This window comes from Nematolebias whitei, chromosome 16 (assembly GCF_014905685.2).
Source record: "Nematolebias whitei isolate Nwh7 chromosome 16, NemWhi1, whole genome shotgun sequence".
Taxonomy (NCBI): domain Eukaryota; kingdom Metazoa; phylum Chordata; class Actinopteri; order Cyprinodontiformes; family Rivulidae; genus Nematolebias; species Nematolebias whitei.
The window spans coordinates 28,354,368-28,379,641 of record NC_056513.1 but is presented as its reverse complement, the minus strand read 5'-3'; the positions used below and the strand labels follow the sequence as shown (position 1 = coordinate 28,379,641).

Here is a 25,274-nt window from a genome sequence, read left to right as displayed (position 1 = left end):
CAATGAATCTGAAATATATGAAAGTTTCATTTTTATCATTACATTATGGAAAATAATGACCTTTATCACAATATGCTAATTTTTTGAGAAGGACCTGTATATAAAAAGTCAAAACTGAATTAAAAAAACTGAAATAAACCACATTTGAACCTTAATGGTTGGTTGTCTCTCTGTGATGGACTTGCGACCTGTTAAGGACGTACCAGTGACACCCAAGACCTGGAAATTACAGTATTTTTTGGCCTATAAGTTGGGTTATTTTGCATAACTTCCATGCCCTGCGACTTATACGCCGAAGCGACTTGTTTATGGATTTTTTTCCCATATTCATAAACCAATTTTTGGCTGAGATATGACCGTTTTCATTCATTCTGACTGAAAATATTGAACACTACCATTTTTAGTCGCTAGATGGCACTCGAGCAGTATGGAATGCCGTTGTGTCATGTAATAGGTAAAAGTGTCTATTAATGACACATTCGGCTTGCCACAGACTGCCACCTTCGTCCAGCTCATCTGGAGCAACTGTCAAATCAGCTTCATTTCGCTGCACCGCTCTGGAAAAATGCAACTGATTTGTCCATTAAAGTGCATTTATTAAGTAAGAGTCCAACTGAGACACCTTTACTATAATGTCGAGCAAACAAACAATTGTTTTAGGTGCTTATCTTGTTAAAATTCGAAAAAATGCACAGCAAGTCGTCCCTCTGTGCGCTCGCGCTTTCGCAAATGGGCTTTTGAAATACACCTGATTTGACTGTCAAAGTGCATCTATTAAGGAAAAGTTAAACTGAGACACACTTTTACTATAATTTTGAGCAAATAAATAATTGTTTTTAAGTGTTAACCTTGTTAAATTCTTGTTAAAGTCCTCCCATGCAAATTTGGCATCCAATCGATTTTTGGCACAACACCGGCCCACATTTCCTGGCTGTCAGCGGTGACACATAATAGATGTGACTTATACGGCAAAGCGATGTATTTATGTTTTTTTTTCCACTTTATTAGACATATTTGGACTGATGCGACTTATACAGACTTATACAGCAGTGTGACGTGTACGGCAGAAAATATGGTAATGATTGATGGAGTTTTCTTTTTACCAAAGCTTAAAATCTATGAAATGCTTACTTTAATTTTCTGCAAGCTAATATTAGAAAATGTCTCCCTTCAGCACACAAAAATTACCAGCTACAAATCAAAATTAAACCACAAAACGATGGGAGACAAACGTATAGATCCTTTAAAAGTTTAACTTAAAGCTTTTGGCTCATTGTTTTAAGCCTTTAAATATTCAGTTTGTAACTCTGCAGTGTTTTACTCTGGTCAAAGACCTGCATGCTTACCTTTGGTCATGTGACATGGCCATGGAGCGGATTCCTGCATCACAGCCAGGATAGGTGAACAGCTGTTTAAGGTCATGGACCTGCCAGACAGAAACTACACCTTCATCTCCACCTGTCAGCAGATACTGGCCATCTTTGCTGAGAAGCATGGCCTGTCAAAGGCAAACAGAAAAAAAGTTTAGCAACAGTTTACTGCAACTAGCAAGTTGCATTCATTATGGCCTAAATAATATATTATGGTACAGTCATCAATCTCTTTTTATTGTCACCTAATGTTTAAAAAAACGTGACAGTAAAACTATTTAATTACAACCTTAGACCCTCCTATTATGGAATCAGTTCATCCACAATGTTTACACTTCAAGGTGTGTTCTTCAACCAAGTCCCACATTCTTCACACAAACCCAGACTCTCATTAAACGTGTCTCCCAGCAGTGAAGCCCTGAGATTTACTCTTCTCATCTGCTTTCCTTGCAAACGGCAGCAGCTGAATGTCTCCCTCAGGAATCAGATAAACACAAATCAAGTCCTGTGCTGGAGTCTATTAAGGGCACAGATCAGAGTGGAAGCTGAAACAGTCAGTAGCATCAATCATGCGAGTAACCGGAGCTGATGAAATGACGAGGCTGAATGTAAGTTCTAAAAGCGCGTCGTTTGCGGTTTTACGACACCGAAGTGGGACGTCTTTCAGCTGCGGCCGCCTCGCGGTGATTCAGCACTTCTTTCATCAGTGGCATGAGTGTTGAATTAAGCTCATATTTAATGGGAAAAAAATGGACATTTAAAGCTGTGACAACTTGACTGAACGTGATTTGGTATGAAAACTAACCCTAAACAACAGAAAGTCTGGATCAAGAAAACAAAAACAACTTTATTTTCTGAGATTGTAAAGCCGGGTGGCAGTGAGAAATAATTCACCCGTACCACCACGTTACACTATCATCCATGACTGAGGGCAGCTTCGGTCGACTTTAGTGTAGCTCTGCTTTATGGCAAACTAACCGTCTTTAGCATTCTCTAACAACGTGGATCCATCTTATTTCAGCAAGTTGTTGTAAATACACTAAATTTAAGCAAAACTAAATAAATAGATATGAGTATCTACTAAATATAGCTACTATGTGTTAAGAAAACATACGGTAAAAATTGGACACCAACATTTTAAAATCCTCGTAATCTGATAAAAACGACAATTTACTGATTCTTTAGATGCATTTTTTGATCTCAACATTTTTATCTGTCAAATGTTCAGATACATTCACTAGGTAGCTACTAGGGCTTAATTTGAGCCGGATATTGTCGGAACAGGATGCGGGGACTCTCTTATTTGGACAGGGTGCGTTCGGGTAAACGTTTGCTTGGATCCAATAACTCTCAGGCTTACTAATAATAGAGTTATGAACAAATATGACTGCCTTGAACAAATAAAACTTATATTGGATATGTGATTTGAAAATAATTACATAAACACTAATTTTAAACATAGCAGCCACTCACAAGCTTCTTAATATCACAGCCGAGCTTCTACTCTTAAAAAAATCTCCGCCCCTAAAATTACAGTCACGGGCAATTTTATTAAAAACACAAAAATATAAAATAATTAAATATAATTAAATTAAATATAATTAAACAGCACAAGTAAATTGCAATAAAGTAAACTGCAAATCAGTTTTACAGTTTAAGTGGGACATTAATAAAATTTTGATTATCTATTAAAAATACAAGAGAAATGTTTGACGGGTGTGTGACGTCACAAGATCGGGTACTCAGGGTCCCAGTTACATCCAACAATAAAATGCAAAAGAAAAACAGTAATAAGATCTAAGATATGAACTAAGAAAAACATCAACTAAAAATATGTTAAGCACTAATGGCATAAAAACAATAAAGACAATGTGCCGTGTGCTGTTTGTACAGACAGTTTTTGTGCATTTGGGGGGGGGGGTTTCAGTGTAAGGGAAGAGGCAGCATGAGCACCGCCTTTACCTTTTTAGCTAGCACAACTGTATTGCGCACCGCTAGCTTAGCACTACATCAGTGCCGACGGGGAGGGGATCATGCATTTCAGTTCGGTTCAACAAAGCTGCAAATGTATGACTCATCAATCTGGTCAGAATCAAACAATTTCTTCAAATGGAGGTATTTACACAGATGTGTCTGTCAAAGAGTTAAAATAAAGAGAACGTTTTAGCAGCTTCTTGGTGTCTTAATGTACTTGTGCATCCACTAATGGAGTTTATGACCTTACTGGAGCACAGCTGGGGGCAGCAGAGCTGGCAGACATGTCAGCCTGACCAGGTAGGAGGCTGCAAACAGACATTATAAATCAAACCTTTGCCACCAGGCGGTCAAACAAGATGGCTGATGGCTCTGTTGGGGCCAAGATGGCTGCCACAGCTCAGATGACTAAAAAAATTACTTTAGCAGAAACATGTGCATATATATGTCCATATTTTGTACTTCTTTTCCAGAGAACAGTGGGTGGATTCTGGGTCTGGAGGAGGTAAGAAGTTGAATTTATGGTGGTGTTAATCCCCCTGTTACACTGACACAGGCAGGGAAATAAATTGCTCAGATGGTTACACTGCTCGAGTCGTACCATAACTTAAAAGAATGTAATGCATTCAGTATGGCCTCTGTCATCCAATTCTACTATTAGACCAGGATGCCGACTGTTAGCCTGTCATGCAACCTCTGACTCCAGACCCCTATAAAGTCACAGTGCGTACAGTCTTTCTTTCTGTTTCCATGTGCGTACCACAAGCCAGGACAAACACTTATTTATCCCGGAGTCACGCTGCGCTGCGGCTCAGAGGGCAAAGAAGATTGATTCTGGTACGTACATGAGTGCTCTAAATACCATTGGATCAGGAGGGTGGAAAGAAGCTGGCTAAGACTCACACAGTCTCACTTCAAGATGTTAGGATTTTCCTAATGCTGTCTGACACTGCTGGAATCTAGCAGAGAGGGAAGATGAGGCCTGCTGCAGCATGCACCGTTCCACAGCTTCATCTGCAGCGAAAACTGTGGGAATGCTACAACTTCAGCGCTGTTGTCTTTTAAAGTACACCGAAACAATGAAACTAAACACGCGCTAATTCTGCAGAGCTGCTGATGAGTTCAATCAGTATTTCAATATATTTGTGGGTTTGTCGGTGTGGGCTGGTTTGCAGGTTTCAGAACCTGGGCACCAGTGGTTTGCTAATAGGAAACAGGCATGCAGCTGTCTGTCAGAGCTAGATTACATTTCCCAGGCCAAAGCGGAAATGGAGGGCCTGGAAACTAAAGGTGGTAGCTGCTATCCTGTGTCACCCCAGCCACCAGGGAGGAAATGTGGGCAGTGGGGAATGTGTCGTCCTGTGATGGAGGGTAGTTAATGGTGTTGGTGTCCAGGACTGACCACTACTCTGGAATGCTTTCCAGCGCCGTCGCGATTCAACCTGACAACAGAGCTACGGATCAAAAGAATTATTTCCTCTGGTGAATGAGGGGGGGAACTGGGAAAATAGAGACGCGAAGCCTGAGTTTGTCCTGAGGCGCGTTGACCCTCACCTCACTCATGTCTCAAAGCCAAACAAAGCCTTTAATCAGTAAAAAGGACTTTCTGCACAGATGTGGTGCAGACATACATGTGCAAGTGCACTTTTTGGTGTTAACTCATGCATCTCCTCACCTTGATACCGTCTTCCACTTCCAAGTGTCCGAGCAGTTTGCCATTGACGGTGAAAAGACAGAAGTGTCCCTTGTCGTAATAAACGATGCAGTGACCCTCGGAGGAGGACTGGATGAGTCTGGGCCGCTGGCAGAGCTCGGGGCCCTCCAGGGTCCACAGCAGGTCCCCATTCATGGAATGGATCAGACAAGGACCCTCTATAAAAAGATAGAACAGCTCTATTAGCAGGTTTCATATAAAGCACAAGAGTATGTGGATTTATATTCATTTAATATCTGCAAATTGAAGCTTTTAGACCAAATCACTGCTTCAAACCGTGCATTTTTCTCATTCTACAACTTTTATGCTATTTCAACAAATCATCTATAAAAGTGTTCAGCTCGTTCAGGAGAAGGGTGCCATGACTTTTGGTATTGGTGCAACTTTAGCTTTTTGAAATATTTAGCCTTTTCTGCCATTTTTTCCCTCATAGAAAATGAATTGAGCTCATTTTACCTCCTTCAAATCTTTAGATGCGTCTACAACCTTTTACTGCTACTTTCACATTTTGTTCTGCTTCAGCTTCCGTGTGCAAATTTAAACTTTTTTCAGCTACTTTCAACAGTTTTGTGCTCCTTTCAGCTTATTTCTACTAACTAAAACATTTTTGTGCTTCTTCTAACTTCTTTCGGTTAATTTCAGCTAGTTATGCTCCTTTCAGCTTATTTCTGGAAGTTTCTTTTTTTTTCCTGCTGTTTCAGCTACTATTTAACTGATTTATGCTAATTTTAGCTTTTTCAGCTAATTCCACATTTTTTGCACTCATTTTAACTTTTTCTAGCCTAATTGAGCAAAAATATGCTCTCTCTACTTCATTTTGCTGATTTAAGCTTCTTTCTTACTTTTTACCTACTTTTCAGCTGTTTTTTTTGGTGTGTGCCGATTTCAGCTTTTGACAAATAATTAATTTTTTTCCCTTCTCATTTCCGCTTCATTAAACCTAATTTGGCAAACATGTTTTTTTCTGCTAATTTAAGCTTGTTCTCCCTTTTCAGCTACTTTTCAGCTCCTTTCTGCCAATTTCATTTTTTTTCCACTAATTTCCTAATTTTGTGCTCAGTCCTGATGACTTAAAGCTAATTCAGCAAACGTGTCATTTCTGTTTTCTTCTGCTAATGGTTTGTTCTTACATTTCAACTATATTTGAGCTGTTTTTTTCCAGCAAGTTCTTCTGCAATAAGCATTCACAAAACATTTTCACAGGAAATGCAATTTGTCTAGTTTATTTTAAAATCCTCTGGAATTTTGTTCCATGGTTCAGATTAATTGCTGTTGCGTTACTTTACACTATACAGTGAACCCTCGCTATAACACGGTTCACCTTTCACGGTCTCGCTGCTTCACGGATTTGCATCGTGCATTGTGTTCTGCATTCTGATTGGCTAAACAGTCTCTCCAGTACAGTAGTTATTTGTAAAAAATGTTTATACAGTACTTTTCTTTGTTAAACAAATGCTTGGGCCTGTAAAAAGGTTTTGTTCTTTGGTTTGAATGTATCATGGAGTATTTCATTGTCAAATTGTAAAAAAAAAAAGTTACTACTTCACGGATTCCGCCTGTCACGGTTCTTTTTGGAACGTAACCCCAGTGAAAAACGAGGGTTCACTGTATTTTATTCCAGATTTTGTCCAAGAAATTTTTTATAAATGGGCTGTTTAAATAAACTTTAACTGGACGTGTGCCGCACAAAGAACAAACAATCACTTAACTAAAAAAGTTAAGACTGCCCTAGACAGACTATTCAAATTTATTTATTTATTTTCATATTTTTAGTTGTGAAATTCATGGGGATTCTTTTAATCAACCTAAAGAGGAAAACTGCAGTTTGTTATGGGTGGCTGTGGCTGAGTGGTTAGAGCAGGCGTCCTCCAATGCGAGAGTTGGGGGTTTGAATCCACCAGCAGTCAAATGCTGAAGTGTCCCTGGGCAAGACACTGAACCCCTCATAGCCTCTGATGTGTGTCCCATCAGTGTATGAATGTGATCTAAAAGCACTGATTAGTCTCTTTAGAACGATTTGTTAAATTAGCTTTGTAGAGATCTAGTAGAGTGCTGTATGAATGGGTAAATGAGGACACAGATTGTGTTGTAAAGCGCTTTGAGTATCTTGAAATGCGCTAGATAAGTACAGTCCATTTACCATTTATCAGTTTACTATTCTGGTTGATTTACAGAAAACATTATGCACAATGACATAAAGCTACACTTAAGATTTTGAGAAATATATGTTGCAAAACAAATTAACTTTTTTCTTTTAAAAAGACCTCAATTGATAAATAAATTAAAAAAAAGTCAAAAATCGCAAAATAATACAGCAGTAAAAGAGCCTAGACTAAACAGATTCGGACTCCCTGTCAGCCTGTAGACATACCGTAATTTCTGGACTATAAGCCGTAACCTTTCCACACTCTTTGAACACTGCAGCTTACACAGTGCTGCGGCTTATTTATGGATTTATTTTATTTCATTATTTTTTTGATGGGCTAACAAGCTTCATACTGCCAAAACATTTAGCCTCGTTACACCTAGGCGCTCACATAGCTGCCCAATACACATCTCTCTTGGGGGGTTGTGTCTCGTGACCCATTGAGATTACTGTATAAAGGTAAAAAAAATAAAAAAACCTGACAAATGAAATTACCGAACAGGTCACAGTGGACCAATGAAACGGGGATGGGAGGAGAGAATGACGAAGTATTTGCAGCCACTCGAAATAAGTGTGAATCGTGCATTTAAAACGGCACTCTGAGCTCTGTGGGATGCAGGCAGGCAGCTGCGTGATGAAGAGGACAGCACAAGCTGCGCAGGAGGAAGATTAAGATAGCGATCAATAACTTCCCGGTAGGCTACCGTATATATTCTTTTATCAGCCGTGTCACCGGCACTGTTCAGAAACAAACATTTACTGTACATATTTGTGTATGACCAAAAACATGCACGTTGGGCTGCCTTCATGCCCAGGCCTCCCTTGCAAAAGAGATCTGTGATCTCAATGGGATCTTACTGGTTAAATAAAGGTTAATAAATGTTACGGTACGCATTTAATTAAAAGTTTAAAAATATTTCTGTGTAAATATCTCATGTTACAACATGGACATCAACGGATTATAGACAAGTGCAGCCTGCACATGTACAAAATTATTACTTTTTTAATTTAGTGGGCACGGCTTATATTCGAGTGCGCTCAATAGTCCAGAAATTACGGTACTTAAGTTTTATAGGAAGACAGAACAAAAACTGAAGCACAGAAATACTGACTCCTAAACTGGACGTAAAGCAAAAGAGTGAAAACATTTGGCTTTCAATTTTAAGTATTTCAAAAACACTTACAAAAAAAAAAAAAAATCAATGAATAAGTAAAATAAATGTAATAGTCATACAAATTAAACACTTATTGTAATCATAGTTTCAGTAGTTACTAGATTATATTTTTGTATTAATAAAGCCTTAAATTAATAACTGCTAATAAATAATTGTTTTAAAATCTTTGTAATTTTGCATTCTTATTTACATTTTACTCAGTTCCCACATATTTTCAGAACAAGTCTGTATTTATGAGTCTGCGGGCTGTGAATCTATAGTCAATCACTATTTTACATTTATTCACGTGTTACTGCTGTGCAGTCATTTAATTTGAGGCAAAGGCCAAAGTGACAGAAACATCAGTCAACATTGGATTATTGGAACAAATGAACAGATGTAGGAAAGCTCACCTTTGCAGCCGCTGATGACGAGACCCAGCTCAGCACACACACTCGCACACGTCACCTCACAGTCATGACCCGTCAGGATGGCCCTCGGTATGGTAAATGCTGCTAAAACAGAACAGAAAATATAAGTTCTGCATCATATGTGATGCTCACTAGGGAGCGTAAAGGCGAAAAAAAAATGGTTTGGTACTTAGAGTTACAAGTTGCATTAACTAAGTGACAAATAAAATAATAAAATCAAGGATAATCTGTTATTTAATGTTAATTAATTTTGTTGTGCACATCCACCACACACCATTCCTTTCAGTCTATTGTCACTGTCCCTACAACTTCTTCCCCATGACGACCTTCACTGGATCCAGATGTTTCTGCATCAGCCAAGCAGAAACACAGAAAGCCCAAAAGAGCAGAACAACTGGGATGTTTGTGTCTTTAGGTTTGAGCCGTCAGAGTGAGCAACAAGACAAACAAATAAATAAATAAATAAATAATAATAATAATAAAACAACAGATTTATGCAAAATAAGTTATTTACTAGTGGTCTGCTGATCATGAAGGAGTTGCTTCTTTTGTCTATTCAAGGAAATTTAACGCAAACCTTCACCAGCAGCCCCGACACTCGTACTGGCTTCAGCAGCTTTTTCTACAATGATGCAGTCCAAACAAAATAAGTTTCTAAAAAAAGAAAAGCTTGAGGAATGTCAGGAATGAACATTGATGTAAACACAAAACGGAAAGTTTCCAGTGTAAACAATAAATGGTACTACATTATAATTTATGTGGTGGGTATAAAACTTTAAAAACATAAGTGCCTCAATGACTTTACGCAGTTCTTTTCTTTAATTAAATTAAACACAAAATCCAAAGAAGGTTCCCTAATAAGATCGGTTATTCTCCAAAAAGCCACGGCTACTGTAGCAGCTTAATCAGATTTAGCAGAAAGAGCATTCTGGCTAACGTGCTCCGTAAACTGTTGTAAAAAGAGGAAAACTTCTGATTGATGACATCCATAAGTACAGATAATAGATCTGTAAATTAACAGACGCGTAACATGTATGAGTAATGTGAACATACTGAAAATCCAAACTGCTCTCGGTTGTAACTGATTTCATAATATTTAAATGACACTTGACTGTTTGGACTTTTTACATTAAGCTGCCCACTTTGCACCCACCCAGACCTTCCTGCTTCCACCACAGCAGCAGCCCAAACATCTACATTTCATCCAGAGAACAGCAGCATTCTCACTAAAAACAAACACGTGAGTTAGATTTAGATGTTGGATTTTACTGGGTGAAGATCTATAAAGCCGATAAAGTGAATAAACTGTAGCAGTTTGGAGCCTTGACCCGCCATTTGGTTTCCATTAGGGCGACATGTGATTACAATCTTGTACCTGACCAAAGCTGGGAGGCTGAGGACAGCATCTCCTATCTGTGTCTGCGTGTGTACATATGCTTTTTAATCTTTAGTAACTGCAGGAACAAACTTTTATTCTACACATAAATCAAAAATGTTTTCTAAATTAAATGACTTGGTTGTAAATAACTTGATGTAAGGCTTACAACAAGTTCCAAAAATAAAAAGCCAAGCAGTCAATGAGGATTTGCAGGCACAACAACCCTGAAAAAAACAACTGTTGACTTGTGCAGGAGATCATTTTCAGCTCAAGATGAACAGAGATGCTGAAGAACGTTCAGTTTGGAGACTGAACTTTCCAGAAGGAAAATGGGTCTGATGTAAAAACATTAGGGACGCACGATATTGGATTTGTGGCTGATATCTGATAGGCCGATATGTTAAAACTTATTTGGCCGATAACCATTACCAATACCGATATTTCCCCCCTTAGACCTACTTACAGAGACTACATATCTTTCTGTGCTGTGAATTTAAAATACTACATTATTCTGCATGATCCTAGTCAGTTTATCCTGCTACCAAATGTAGATGCCAAAAAGGGGACTGAAAATGATGCAACACTTCAACTTGGATTATGTTTAATGTCAGATTTATTCATGACATTTACTCTAACACAATGACAACACTCGAACAGTCATACAAAAAACAGTGCTATATATATATATATATATATATATATATATATATATATATATATAAAAACAGCGCCTTTTATATCCGTGAGTTATTTTTGATAGAAGGGCCGATATTTAAATGTATCGCTAATATTGTCTGATACCAATACCATGCCGATAATATTGTGCATTCTTAAAAAGACATACATATAAGCCTGTATCAGCAGATTTAATGTACATTGTATTAAGCAGATATTTTCATGATGACTAAAGCACAGATTTCACACTCATCCACCAAATGAACTCAAAAACTAACAGAACAACATACGGCTAACGGTAAACCATGTCGTGATCATCTTTTGACTGTTTGCTTTTGTTTATTTATGAGTAATTTTCTAGGAAATTAAATCCATACAGGTTGCTTCCTGCATGGAAACACAGACGAGGAGCAGGTTCAGATGTTTTGTGTATTTTCTGCCTCTGATCCGTTTGTATTGTTGCCTGCAGCAAAAAAATCTGATGAAGCCTTATATAATTGCATCTAACGTTACCTCCAAACAGTGTTGCCAGGTGAGAAATGTAGGATTATCGTACTAGAGACATAAAATTATTGTATTTTGAGAAAAATTATCGTACACCTGTCATAACCAAAATAACAAATGTATTTATGCACTATAGTAGTGATGGGTGCGCTTCCAGACCGGCTCTGCTTCTTCTTCTTTTCTTTGTTTCTTTTCCTCACTCAAGGCGCAGACGCAACCGACTATTCAGCCAATCATGGCCGTTGTTCTGAGGCGAACACAAACACGTCACTCGTAGGTCACATTTAGAAAAGCACGATTGGGTGGAATTTCCAGCCAATCGTGCATCTGTTTGCGGACACAGATGCCTTCAGGGTTCACAAAAAAACTCCCGACAGACAGTTGCGAGAGGCTGATGACAACTGATTACAACCACACATTCATGGAATGGTGAAATTATCGTATATTTGGCCTTTTTTGGGATTATTGATCGTACAGAGGGCAAAATTGTCGTACAAATACGATAATTATCGTACACCTGGCAACACTGCCTCCAAACCATAGCTGAGCATAAATTGTGCCATTTCAAGCACAAAAAAAAAAGCTTTTCAGAAAATATTACACGTTTTGTCAGTATGTAAGCAGAAATATTCATAATTTTTTTAATTAAAATATTTAAATGATTGCTTCCCCCTTTGCTCGTAGCAACTTACATGTAAATTCATACTACCATTTTTAAATCCCAGTATTCGTCTGCTTATTTCGGCAGGAAGTATCTGACATATTTTTAGTTAATGAAAGAAACAAATGTGGCAGACTTGGACTGGAAAAAATGGAAGAAGAAACTAGAAGGCTTTGCGATGTCTTGCAGCAAAAATATCAGTGCATTACGCTAACAAGTGTTAATGTGCAAAACCTAAACCTGCAAAATACTAAAGGATAGGATGCAACAAAAATGTGGAAAAAGTACTGTTTTCGTGTGCATAGCTTCATTTTTGAGACACCTTGCAAACCACAAATCTAAATCAACAAATATTGCCAACAAAGATAACAAGCTGATATAATTTTTACCAGTCGAACTACTGCTGTGACAACAAAGGATAAAAACATTTATTTCCAGTTCAGCCTCACTTGAACAAAACCATTTACAGAATAAATGTAGCGCTGAAGGAGTTTGTGCCAGCAGGTGGCAGTGGTGCATTTGAAATCTCTCCTGTCTGAAGCACAAACCAAAACATCGGGGGTCAGTGTGTTCATGTGCATTTCAGCTCTTCAGATGGACTTCAGTCAAGCCGGTGACGTGTGCAGGACGTCCACGGATCGTTAGGAGTAAAGAGGAATTTACAGAGTGTGAGCAGGTTTTAGTTTTTTTGGGGAACAGAATAAATAAAGTGCTGTCTGTCTGCTCTGTGTTCATGAAAGTGTGCCTGAAGTTGAACTTCACGTCTGGGAGAGCCTCCTGCGGTCGGAAGCAACGGAGCATCACATTGGGACGGGATGACTAGCACTGTCTGCACCTTCAGCATTACTGTGGTAACTAGCTCTGAGCTAACCAGTCTTCAGCTAACGTGCACAATTTAATTTGAAAATAGCATCAAAGACTTGGTAGAAACTCCACCGTTAAAATATAAGTAGATGGTGAATTCTAGCATGGCATTTTTTCCAAAAGGTTCCCAGTTTAATCTTGGAAAACTATTTATACTTATTTTGCCCATTTTTCAGCCCAGATACTTTTTATTTTTACAAGAACTGGAATCAATGAATAATAAATACATAGTTCCTATGATATCCCAGTGCCTCTGTGATCGTATTCTGTTTTGGATGTTGTCTGTAAAAACCAACGTGGCTTATTAAACAAATCAACATTTGTCATAAATTTCATCCCATTTGTAGCAGATCATCTAACAACACGCTCGTCGATCTGAGCTGACCAAATTAGCTCTGAGGAGTCTGTGGGCTGAGCAACGTGTTAGCAACGCTTTGATCATAGCTAGTGCCATATGTTTTGGTAACGCAGGGGAGGCCCGTGACATTTTTCACTTTTATCGACTAGTTTGACCTCATGGCCCTTGGATAGCTGTGAACGTTCCTGCACTGGCCAACTCCTCCCGCCCCTCCCGACATCACATTTAACGTTCCTAAGTGGCCCTCACTTTCACTCGCATTAAAGACACATTCTCACACACACTCACTATCTGGCCTCGCAGAAACACATGCGCCAATATCAGACGGATTATCAAAAGCTGGTGCTGGTGCGACAGCGGAGCTGCGAAATCCAATCTGTATGGAAGAGGTCTGGCCTGGTCAGACGAAACTAGTTGTTACTTTACAGCGGGAGGCTGTAAATCACACAGCCACAGCTGTCTGAGAGGGTGAACGTTCAGAGAGCACTCCTGCATGTGTGTGTGTGAACGTGTTGCCAAACCAGCTCAGCTACTCACCGCCTGGGCTCTCTCCGATGCTGTTATGCTTTCCATTCCAGTACCACAGCAGCAGGGTGGCATCTCTGGAGCCGGACAGGATGTAGCAGTCTCCTCCGATGTAGGACTCAGAGCGAGCAAGGCACGTCACCACGTCACGGTGCCCAAACACTATCTGAGTGAGTTTGCCTGCAAAGAGAAAACAAAAGCAAGACGTGTTTTTTTTTTTACCAAACCGGTCCATTTGATTGGTTAAAACAATTTAAACAAAAGAGACGACTGTACATTGTTTCTTAAATATCTGGAAGTTCGGTTAGTTACCTCACACAGCATTAGACTTCTAATTTGTGCCCTGAGACGACTTCTGTTGTGACTTGGCGCTACGTAAATAAACTGAAATAAACCAAATTTAATTCCCACACAAGGATAAACATTTGCTCTAACTTTGAATGTGCCTGTGTGTGTGTGCAGTGCGCACCAAGTGTATATGTAAAGAGGCTAATTGCTGTCAGATTTCAAGACCACAGCTCCATCGTCTAGCTGTCTAATATCCATTACGCTCCTCATGGTGTGACCTCTGCAGTCAAACAGTAGATAGTTTGCAACATATGACATTTCTGTCCGGGTGTCAGAATCTCTGTTCACATCATAATTAAGTCGCTCCTTCAGAAAACGATGGGGGTTATTATGAAAATGGGCGCGTCAGAGACTAAACTTCCAAAAGAAGAACGCAGCCATCAGTGATGTGAAATGTTTGACAATCTTATAAACAGTCAAAATAAGTAATGATAGCTGCTACGATAATGGCTACCATGCAGCTCAGATTAAACGTGCTCTTTTGATTGCATGCACGCACGCACACACACAATCGCAAAGAGATAAACTGAACTGGATGTATCTGCATGCTGGCAGATAAGGTTAGGTTTTAGGCTTGTGTACCAATCAAGTCTTGTAATTGATAAAACCCTCCACTTCTTTAACCTGGGGGAATTGGGGACACTGGCGGCAGCTGTTGAGCGATTAAACTGCGCTCACGTTCCAGTTGCACACCCTGGTGGCAGTCGCACAATAGAGCTATCTCTGCACTCCCTTCCCTCCTTCAGAAAAGACAGCGAGGGCTTGGCCTGGAGAGAAATTGAATTGGAGTCTGTTGTATGGATGCATGTAGCGTTCTGAATGGAGCTGGGGGGGGAGCGATGAGGAGTGGGGTACAGAGATGAAGCTTCAGACAGTTTCATTTAGGACCCCTGACCTGGCAGCATTTTGTGTGTAAATGTGTGTGTGTAGCAAAGGTATTCAGATACACAGAGGTCTACTCATTAAAACTATATATCATGTAAGGCTCTTTCAGCTGCTAGTGTTTGCAGGGGGTGTCACAGTGAGCGAACCCACATGAAAGATGTGAAAATTGTTTTACATGGGGTGACCTTCCTGACGCAACCTGGACTCAAACGAGCAACCTCAGGATTACAAGACTGCGGCACTCACCGCCAAGCTACTGCACCCCCCAAAACCATGCATTAGTGTAGTGAAATAAAATAAAAACACTTAAAGAAATCACTGAATGGTACCTGGGTAATATATTCCAATTATTTGCACCTAAATCTCCTCTCACTTTATATGCTCCAGTTCAGACACCAAGAACACTGCACCAATGTTCCTTCAGTCACACGCAGTGTTGAGCAGTTTTCAGTTTCTTATTTCACAACTGAAATGCTGGACTGGTCAAACCCAAAACACAAGGTCAACAGTCTGTAACTAACATTTTAACCAGATTAAAAATAATAATTTGTGGTTAAAACATGCAGAGTAGATCTAAAACGTGAAAAAACATTCTAATAAATGTAGACACAGCAATGACCAGGCAAACATAAGGGAGAAAAGAAAGCTAGCCCTACTTTCTGTGACAACTTTGATAGAACATAATTTACAACATTTGACCTATTGTTCATTCAAAATACTTTTAATCTAGTTAAGCTGCAAAACTTCTTACAATATGTATTTTTTTGTGTGTGTTTTTGTATTTCTTAGCAGTTTGGCTTATATGACATACATGCAAAAGATGGTGCAATAGGAAATCCATTTATCTACGGTTATCCATACAAAAATATATACCGTAATTTCCGGACTATAAGCCACAAATTTTTCACAAGCTTTGAAGCCCGTGGCTTATACAATGCTGCGGCTAATTTATATATATATATATATATAAATATATATATATAATTTTTTTGATGGCATAAGCTTAGCCTCGTCACACCCAGGCGCTGCCAATACACATCTATCTTGGGGGGGTGGGTCCTCGTGACTCAATGAGACTACCTGTATAAATAAAGGTAAAAAAAAAATGACCAATGAAATTACTGAACAGGTCACAATGGACCATTAAAAATTGGTTTCATTGGTCCACTGTGGTGAGGGAGAAACTTTGTTCCCCACCCCCCACCCCTGTGGGAGCTTCCCCCCTCCTTGTACATAATGAAGTATTTGGAGCTACTCGAAATAAGTGTGAATCATAAATCAAATCAAATCGCGAATGTGACGAACAATTTGACGAGTGATGTTGAGAGCGACATTGAAAGAGACTGAGGACATGCGTGATGACGTTTTTCTGCAACTGTTCAATTCTGACACAGAAGAAGACGACTTTAGTGGTTTTAGTGCACAGGAGGAAGATGAAGATGGCGATCATTGACTTTTCCTGGTAGGATAATGTATTTAATTTTTTCTTTTAACCAGCCATGTTACAGGCACTGTTCAGAAAATCAAAACATTTACTCTACATATTTGTGTTTAAACAGTGTTACCAGCACGTATTTAATTAAAAGCTAAAAAATCTTTATATGGAAATATCATAATACAACGTGGACATCTGCGACTTATACAAAAGTGCATGTACAAACATTTTTTTCTTTTTAAATTTAGTGGGCAAGACTTGTACTCAAGTGCGCTCAATAGTTCGAAAATTATGGTAAATATAGGCCTGTCACGATAACAAATTTTGCTGGGCGGTTGTCTCAGAAACTATTGTGATAAACAATAATATTGTTTGAAATTTGACAATAATTAGTAATTATTGTCAAATTTAAGAAGAAATGTTGGTTAATTTGTTTTGAGTGTATCTTTTTTGACTACTGTATGGCAGCATAAGACTGTTTGAACCCAAGGGTGGATAGTGAGGGAGCGAGCAGCGTGTCTCTAAGAAAAATGGGAGGGAGGCCCCTTGACATGACATGGGCTGTCTCTCCTTCCTTTTTTTGTTTCTCAAAATGGCGGACGCTCGGTGTGTTTTGAGATCTTTAGCATAGCATTTTTCACACAAAGCTTTTAATAAAAATCAGTAAACAAGTTCTCGGCTTCCTTTTGCAGAGAAAAACAACTTTTAACACGAAGGCACGGGTTTCAACAGTGAATTTTGGAACTTCGACAAGACAGAGGTTTTTCCCCGAGGTCGGCCTGTTAGCTTAGCTCATAGCTTAGCTTCTCAGCTTAGCTGTTTTTAACGATCCAAAAATGTGATTTTGAACAGTTAAAACAGATTTTAAAGAGAAAAGATAAAGTGAGGGGTCCGTGAAGAGCACTGGAGTTGAGCTTTTTGTCATCCGGTGGCTTCAGTAGAAAGAGAGAGACACGAAGAAATGATAAAGCTGATAAATGAAAATGAGGTCGATAATTTTCATTTATCATGCGATTAATTGATTTATTGTTTATCTCAACAGGCCTAGGCATATAGTTTTAAAATTATCTTTTTTCTCTCTCCAGTAAACAATAAATGTGCATCATTACACTGTGGATCCCTGGTAGGATATTCTTTGTGAAATGTTTTAACGTTTTTTTTGTTCCGACACAAAAACAACAGTAAAGATCTGGTATGGAAAAGACAATGGCTGATAAAAAGAAGGTTTAAAATATAACAACTTTGCTTTATGACAAAATTAAACTGGAACACAATCTGTAAAATGAAAATATAAAGCAAAGTTAATCCAACTATTGGTCACATGTGATGCCTAAACCTTCCGTATCATGTAATATTCTGATTCTATAGGTGTTCCTGTGTAAACCCCAGAAGAAAAACGGTTCTTTAACATCAGAAAGGTTAATTGCTGCTTCTTGAATTCAGAGAAGCACATCAGCACACACATCGTTGTAGAACCTATTATAAAGTACCTGTGTCAGTGGAGTAAACCCTGAAGCTCTTATCCCAGAAGCCACACAGAAGGATGAAGCGGTTGTCAGCTGTGATGACAAAACACTGGGAGCTGATCTGAATGCTCTGATCCAGCAGGTCTGAGATCTGACGACGATGAGCTCCCACGTTGCTAGCTGAAAAACAACGAGCAAACAAACCTTGCATGTTGAAAAATGCAGACTTACACAATGTGTGAAACCTACAGAATGATCCAACAGACACTTTGAAAGTGGCTGATTTATGGTGTAAACAGCCAAAAGCTCACCCTTTGATGCTTCAGTGTAAAAACGATTTATGAGGGGACACATAAAACATCCTGAAGATTAAGATTATACGGACTGCACATTTTCCATGAGAGTTCAAGAGCCTGAGTAATAACAGAGTGTGCCTTGCTCCGGTCAGAGGAGACACAGAAATCCATCTTGGTTCAGAGTTTAGGCATAATAAATTAGAAAATTAATTTTCTGACACGCTCCATTTCTTTCCATTATTCTTAGGTAGGGTTATTCTTATTTTTATAAATTAATGGGGTCAATCGCACTGAAAGCAGGTAAAACTGGGAACATCCAGTGCACTGGTTGCAACTAATATTTCATCCGTTTTCTTTTTATTTCCTAGAGCCACAGATGGCTCAACGCTCATCTTCAATTTATTGTGTTTAGCTCAGACTCCTTCTGGAATGCAAACATTGTAAATATATTACTGACATAAACAAAACTCCCAACTACCTCGCCCAAAATGTGAACACTCTCCCACAAAGACACATTATGATCGTTTGGAGATAAACCAATGTGCGATGATGGTTGTATAATTTTGTATAATGGTCATATCTACATGAATGATAAATTAAAGTACAGAAGGGTAAAATTATTCTTAAAGGTGGTCTTTCAAAAATATATACCGTACTTGCAGCCATACAGTCGCATCAGTCCAAATATGTCTAATAAAGTGGGAAAAAACAAATATGTTGCTTTGCCGTGTAAGTCGCATCTATTATGCGTCACCAATGACCATCCGGAAATGTGGGCCAGTGTTGAGCCAAAAATCGACTGGCTGCCGCGGGAGCATGCATGGTAGGACTTTAACAAGATTAACATTTAAAAACAATTATTTAATTGCTCAAAATTATAGCAAAGGTGTGTCTCAGTTGAACTTTTCCTTAAAATACACTATATTGGTCAAATCAGCTGCATTTCAAAAACCGATTTGCAGCCGTGGGAGCGCGCAGAGAGAGGACTCGCTGTGCATTTCGTCAAAATTTAACAAGATTAACACCTAAAAACAATTATTTGTTTGCTTGACATTATAGTAAAGGTGTGTCTCAGTTGAATTTTTCCTTAATAATTGCACTTTAATGGTCAAATCAGCTACATTTCACCTGGGCAGTGTGGTGAAATGCAGCCGATTTGATGTTTGCTCCAGGAGTTCCGAGCGAGACGAAGTTGGCTTCTATGGCAAGCCAAGTGTCCCATTAATAGCTACTTTTACCTATTAATTCGCCATATTGGTTGAGGGCCCTCTAGCAACTGAAAATGATTAGTGTTCAATATTTTCCATGTCAGGATGACTGAAACCATCAGCTCTCAGCCAAAAACTGTTATAAATATGAAAAAAAAAAATAATAAGTCGCTTCGCTGTATAAGTCACAGGGCATGCTAATTTATGCACAAATGAGCAACTTATACAGCAAAAAATACGGTATATGCATACTGAAAACAACATTTAAAATTTAAAACAAATGTTTATTTTATTCTGACTGTATGCAGTATGCATGAGAATAATAAAGAACTATACACAGATAAAGATGAACAACGGAGAATTAAATCTGGTTATTTTCGCTGGTCAAGGATTTAGGGTGGGGAATGGCACGGACATGGTGTGACAACGAGTGCAACGTTCACAGAGAAAGAACAGCATCCTCTGCAGATGCTGATGGAGCAGGAAGAAGCGTTCCTCGCTGCTCTGGCTGTGCAGCCCATACATCACTGCAACTCGGCACTCTTCTGCTCATCAACAAGTCGTGAAGGATGAGAGGTGTCCATATTGTCCTGACAGCCGTCCGCCGTGCATTCTCAATCACACATTATTACCACATTCATATTCATTTCCACTGACACGCGTCCTTTCCCTCTGCTCAAATTAAACAAAAGAAGATGCAGGGGAGGGAGGAAAGGGACCACAGAGAGGGGAAGAAGAAGGGGGAGTTGATGATGAAATGCTGGCCTAGGCCACAGCTCATTGCATTCCAATTTGCATGCAAATGGTTTCGTGAGAGAGCAGGGCCTATATCATGACGAGTGAACTGGGGCAGAGGCTGAGAACCAGCTCTAATCTACTGTCCAGGGACTGCAGACTGCCATGAGTCATCAAGATGCAAACAGGATTCACACTCAGACCCACAAAAGGACTCATTTATTGTGCACGCCCACACACACATACATACATACTGTACATACAGTGCATCTGGAAAGTAATCACAGCACTTCAATTTTCCACATTTTATGTTACAGCCTTATTCTAAATTGTATTAAATCAATTATTTCCTCAAAATTCTACACACAATACCACAACGATGTGAAAATTTTCTTTTTGAGATTTTTGCAAATGTATTAAAAATAGAAAACTAAGAAATCAGATTTATCTAAGTATTCACAGTCTTTGCTCAAAACTTTGTTGATCCACCTTTGGCAGCAGTTGCAGCCTCCAGTATTTTTGAATATGATGTCACAACATTAACACACCCATCTTTAGGCAGTTTGTCCCATTCTTCTTTGAAGTACTTCTCAAGCTCCATCAGGTTGGATGGGAGACATCTGTGCAGCCATTTTCAGATATCTCCAGAGATGGTCAATCAGATTCAAGTCTGGTCTCTGGACTGGCCCCTCCAGGACCTTCACAGAGTGGTCCTGAAGCCCCTCCTTTGAGATCTTGGCCATGTACTTTGGATCGTTGTCCTGCTGAAAAATGAACGGTCCAGAGCACTCCGGAGCAGGTTTTCATCCAGGATGTCTCCATTCATTGATGCATCATCTTCCCCTCTATTCTGAATAGTCTGCCTGTTGCTGCTGCTAAAAAAAACATCCCCATAGCATGATGCTGCCACCACCATGCTTCACAGTAGGGATAATATTGGTCTGGTTTCCTCTGAACATGACGCTTGACATTCACACCGAAGAGTTCAATCTTTGTCTCATCAGACCAGAAAATTTAGTTTCACATGATCTGAGAGTCCTTCAGGTCCTTTTGACAAACTCCAGACGGGCTGCCATGTTTCTTTTATTAAGGAGAGTCTTTCCTCTGGTCATTCTATCATACAGCCTGATTGGTGGATGGATGCAGAGATGGTTGTCCTTCTGGATGGTTCTCCTCTCTCCACAGAGACACACTGGAGCTCTGACAGAGTGACCATCAGGTTCTTGGTCACCTCCCTGACTAAGGCCCTTCTCCCCAGATCGCTCGGTTTAAATGGCCGGCCAGCTCGATTCCTGATTATTAATCAGGAATTGATTATTAATAGGTAAATGGACTGTACTTACATAGCGCCTTTCTATCCAATTAAGATACTCAAAGTGGTCCACAACATAATCTGTGCCCTCATTTACCTGCACACACATTCATACAGCACACTACATCTCTATAAAGCTAATGTGAATCTGTAGAGACTAATCAGTGCTTTATCACATTCATACAACAATAAGACACACATCAGAGGCAATGAGGGGCTCAGTGTCTTGCCTAGGGACACTTCATGTGACTGCTGGTGGAATCAAACCCCCAACTTTCCCATTGGAGGATGACTGCTCTAACCACAGCAGCCCCAAATATATATATATATATATATATATATATATATTACACACACACACACACGCACACACCTAACACTTAAGTGTGTGTATTTTCTTAACAGTCATGAATGACAGCATACCTATCAAAGGGTCAATTTCCACAGGAAGTTGGTACTGCTGATCAGCTGAACTCTGATGACCTGACAGAGGAGTAAAGACAGACTGGATTAATATTATAGCTGAGTGACTTTATGACAGTATGCTGCATTTGTGGTCCTTGTAACACACTGAAAACTAAAACCATAATGTGATACTATGACCTGCTTGTCTGAGCTCTCCTATTAATTACATTTCAATTATATCAAAAAGATACTTAGGAAATAGAGAAGACCAGTAAACGAGTTTCTTTATCAAACAGCTCAGAAACATTGATTTTACACCAATAAAATTTGGAAAAACTCATATTTGCCATTCATATACATTTTAGCATTATATTTGTCTATGCTTTGTGAAGTTGGCAAACGTAAGAAAGACTGAAAAACTGTGCAACACTCTAACCTCTTGAGCAACATGTAAATTTATTCCCACCTCTCACTTTACTTTTCTCAGTTTCTTCTGAACAGCTATATACAGCAATTTTAAAAAGCATTTACCACCTTATTTGTTTTATGTTTTGATTTCTGTCATAACTTATTTCAAAGTGAATGTCCTAATTTAGTTTAATATTTAAAAAAAAATGTAAAGTACAAGAGATTGATTGGAAGGCTCTAAGCACTCCCATGATATTCAACATTTCAACAAGAAAATGAAAGGACTAGGGAACATGTGTAAATCTACCAGGAACAGGCTGTTGAAGAATACTCAATAAATCTCATCAAAAATTGTTTAGATTGTTTAGAGATTAGTAGAGATTAAATAAAGGGTTTCCTTCACTGTTGCTTTCTCTTTGCCATTCACCATAAACATTATCCTGGTGAAGAATCCAGGCAACAGTTGTATGCTCGGCCTCTCCCAGCTCACCTGCTATAGTCTGTAACTCCTTCAGAATGAGCTCGGGTGTCTTAATGATGTCATTTTTCTCCTTCATATATGGACACTCAGTTTGGAGAACAGTCTGCTCTGGGTAGATTTACACATGTCCCAGATTCCTTCCATTTCTTGTCAGATTTAATAGAACTCCTGGGGATGTTTTTGAGAAGAAGGCCAGGTGATTTCAGTTGTGGCCTCAAACTGTAAAACAAGTCGCTGTCTTTTCACACAAGACTGCTGACTCACTTGCAGTTTTTAAATCTTCTCTTAAAACAATTTTTTTCCCCTCGCTGGCTCTAACTCAGAGATGTTGGTTTTAATTGTTCTCATTATTATAAATGTTTATTTTTTTATTTTTGGAATTTTAATTTATATATTTTTTATTTTTGTTTAGAAATTTTATGCGTTTAGTTTTTTGATGTACAGTAGTCCCTCACTACTTCGCGGCTCTTTTTTGCGGACTCGCTCTATCACGGTTTTTCAAAGTAAGATTGGACATGACACACAATTGGCTGATTGATGGATGAGCCGCACAATCGGCATGGAATTTTTATTTAAAACAAATTATTTAAAATTATTTAGCTTCCTCCTGCACCAGTGTGCAGCCCAAGCTGCAGGAGAAGCTTCTTAATGTAGTTGATCTCCGCTATGCAGCGGAGCAGTGGGCGTGGCCAAGAGCGCTGGTAGAGTGCAGCGGAGGCAGAGAGCTGAAATCATGACAGGCTGTGCTCTTTTAGAGTGTTTAGAGCTTAGAAACATTAGAATATTGCAAGAGTGTGGGAAGGGTTTAAAACACCTTAATATACTGTATATATAATGAGGCTAACCTGTATAAATAAAGGTTGAATATATATATATATATATATATATATATATATATATATATATACACGCTAAAATAAACTACTACTTAGTACTTGTACTACTATTCCTACTTTGCTGTTTTTCATTTATCGCAGGGATTCAGGGTACGGATCCCCCACGATAAACGAGGGATTACTGTACAACATTTTGGTCAATGGTGTTGTTTTAAAGTGGTTATAAACAAAGTTGTATTGTTTTGTATTTCATGTTTAGGGTCTTAGAAGTCCTTTGGTATTGACCCTCTTGACTTGTACTTTTCAATAATCTTAAATAATAAAATTGGTTAAATAGGTCAGCCACTTTAAAAGAGGTGACTGATTATTATTTTTTATATATATATATTTTTTTACCCCTTTCAGCTTCTCCCTTCTTTCAGGGTTCACCACAGCGAGCTAACTTGCACAAAGACTTCGCTATTATTTTTACGCTGGATGCCCTTGACACAACCACAGACTACTGAGCTACCACAGCCCTCTGTGTGGAGCAGAGAGCTGCTATTTAGGGTCTCTTGGGGTTAAGGGCCTTGCTCAAGGGCCCAGAGTGGAGCAAATGAGGGTGGAGGCAAGTGTGGGTGCTTCACCTTCCCACCCACATTTTGATGTTGTTGGTCTGGGGGTCAAACTGGCAACCTTCCGATCACAGGCTCGCCTTTTCTAAACTCTGCGCCACCACTCCCCACTAATTAAAAGTTTTATTCATTGCAATTTCTCTGTAGATATTTGTTTTCACTGACATAGAAAGTTATACATTTTTTATTTTTGCATTTTTAACGTTATAAAATGAATAATGAATAATTTAGATCAGCTTTGAAAGCATAAAAAATCCCCAGGGGAGGGTAGGCACTGTACACAACTTTCTAAACTAAATCACATGATCAGTCAGATCATTTGTGTGTGTGATGGTGATTGTATTTTACTCAAAACGCATCTAATTTTATCTGGAGCAGGATGGGTGTTGAATAAATAAGGTATAGCAAAGTGATCGGTGGATGTATGGAGGTAGACGTGAGACCTAATGCTGCCTTCTACATATGTCACATTTGATACTGGTGTCTGGGAGACACAGTCAACTGTCTCCCAAATCAATGTCCATCCTCCTGTGATGAGACAATTAATCAAAACGAAGCAAGAGCATAAATTTTTAAAGACAAATTAATAGGAAGGAATCTCTCACCTGTCAAGCCGTGCCACTTGTTGACAGCAAAGAGGCGGCTGGCGGTGACAGTGATGATAGCAGGTGATGTTAGAGCTGGCTGCGTGTTGGCCACTACATGTGTCACCGGAGAATTGGACGGGAACTTCAGCACCATGATAACATCCTGCTGCATCTGCTCCGTGAACATCAGTGGGGTCTGCAGGAGAAGATACTGTTCAGGGCCCCGGGATGGAGAACAGGACAAGGACGTACAGAGGCGATATGTAGAGGCCCAGGCAAAACCAAAGGTGGAGGAAAGCAGCCCCAGATGGTGAGAGTAAAAGAATACAGAAAGCAGAAGAGAAAAGAACAAAGAAAAGGTTAGAGGCAGAATGGAGATTAGTAGCCATTAAGAAAAATAGTCATGACTGGAAAGAGTTCAGTTTAGGTTAAAACAGAAAAGGCAAAAGACTGTATTGGACTGTACTATAGAGCAGTGGTTTTAAAGCTGGGGGCCCCAGGGCC

The 25,274-nt window shown here is 39.1% G+C and overlaps 1 protein-coding gene across 1 annotated transcript in view; it reads right to left on the bottom strand.

The window, feature by feature from the left end:
* The window catches only part of lrba (LPS responsive beige-like anchor protein), a 312,704-nt gene that overhangs the window by 9,199 nt on the left and 278,231 nt on the right, over window positions 1-25,274 (bottom strand). The window contains exons 48-54 of the mRNA XM_037689844.1: window positions 24,789-24,966; window positions 21,863-21,922; window positions 17,913-18,068; window positions 13,767-13,934; window positions 8,772-8,873; window positions 5,020-5,216; window positions 1,347-1,498 (exon numbers count right to left, since the gene is read on the bottom strand). Of these exons, the coding sequence (XP_037545772.1) occupies window positions 1,347-1,498; window positions 5,020-5,216; window positions 8,772-8,873; window positions 13,767-13,934; window positions 17,913-18,068; window positions 21,863-21,922; window positions 24,789-24,966 (1,013 nt within the window). The remainder of the gene's footprint in view (window positions 1-1,346; window positions 1,499-5,019; window positions 5,217-8,771; window positions 8,874-13,766; window positions 13,935-17,912; window positions 18,069-21,862; window positions 21,923-24,788; window positions 24,967-25,274) is intronic.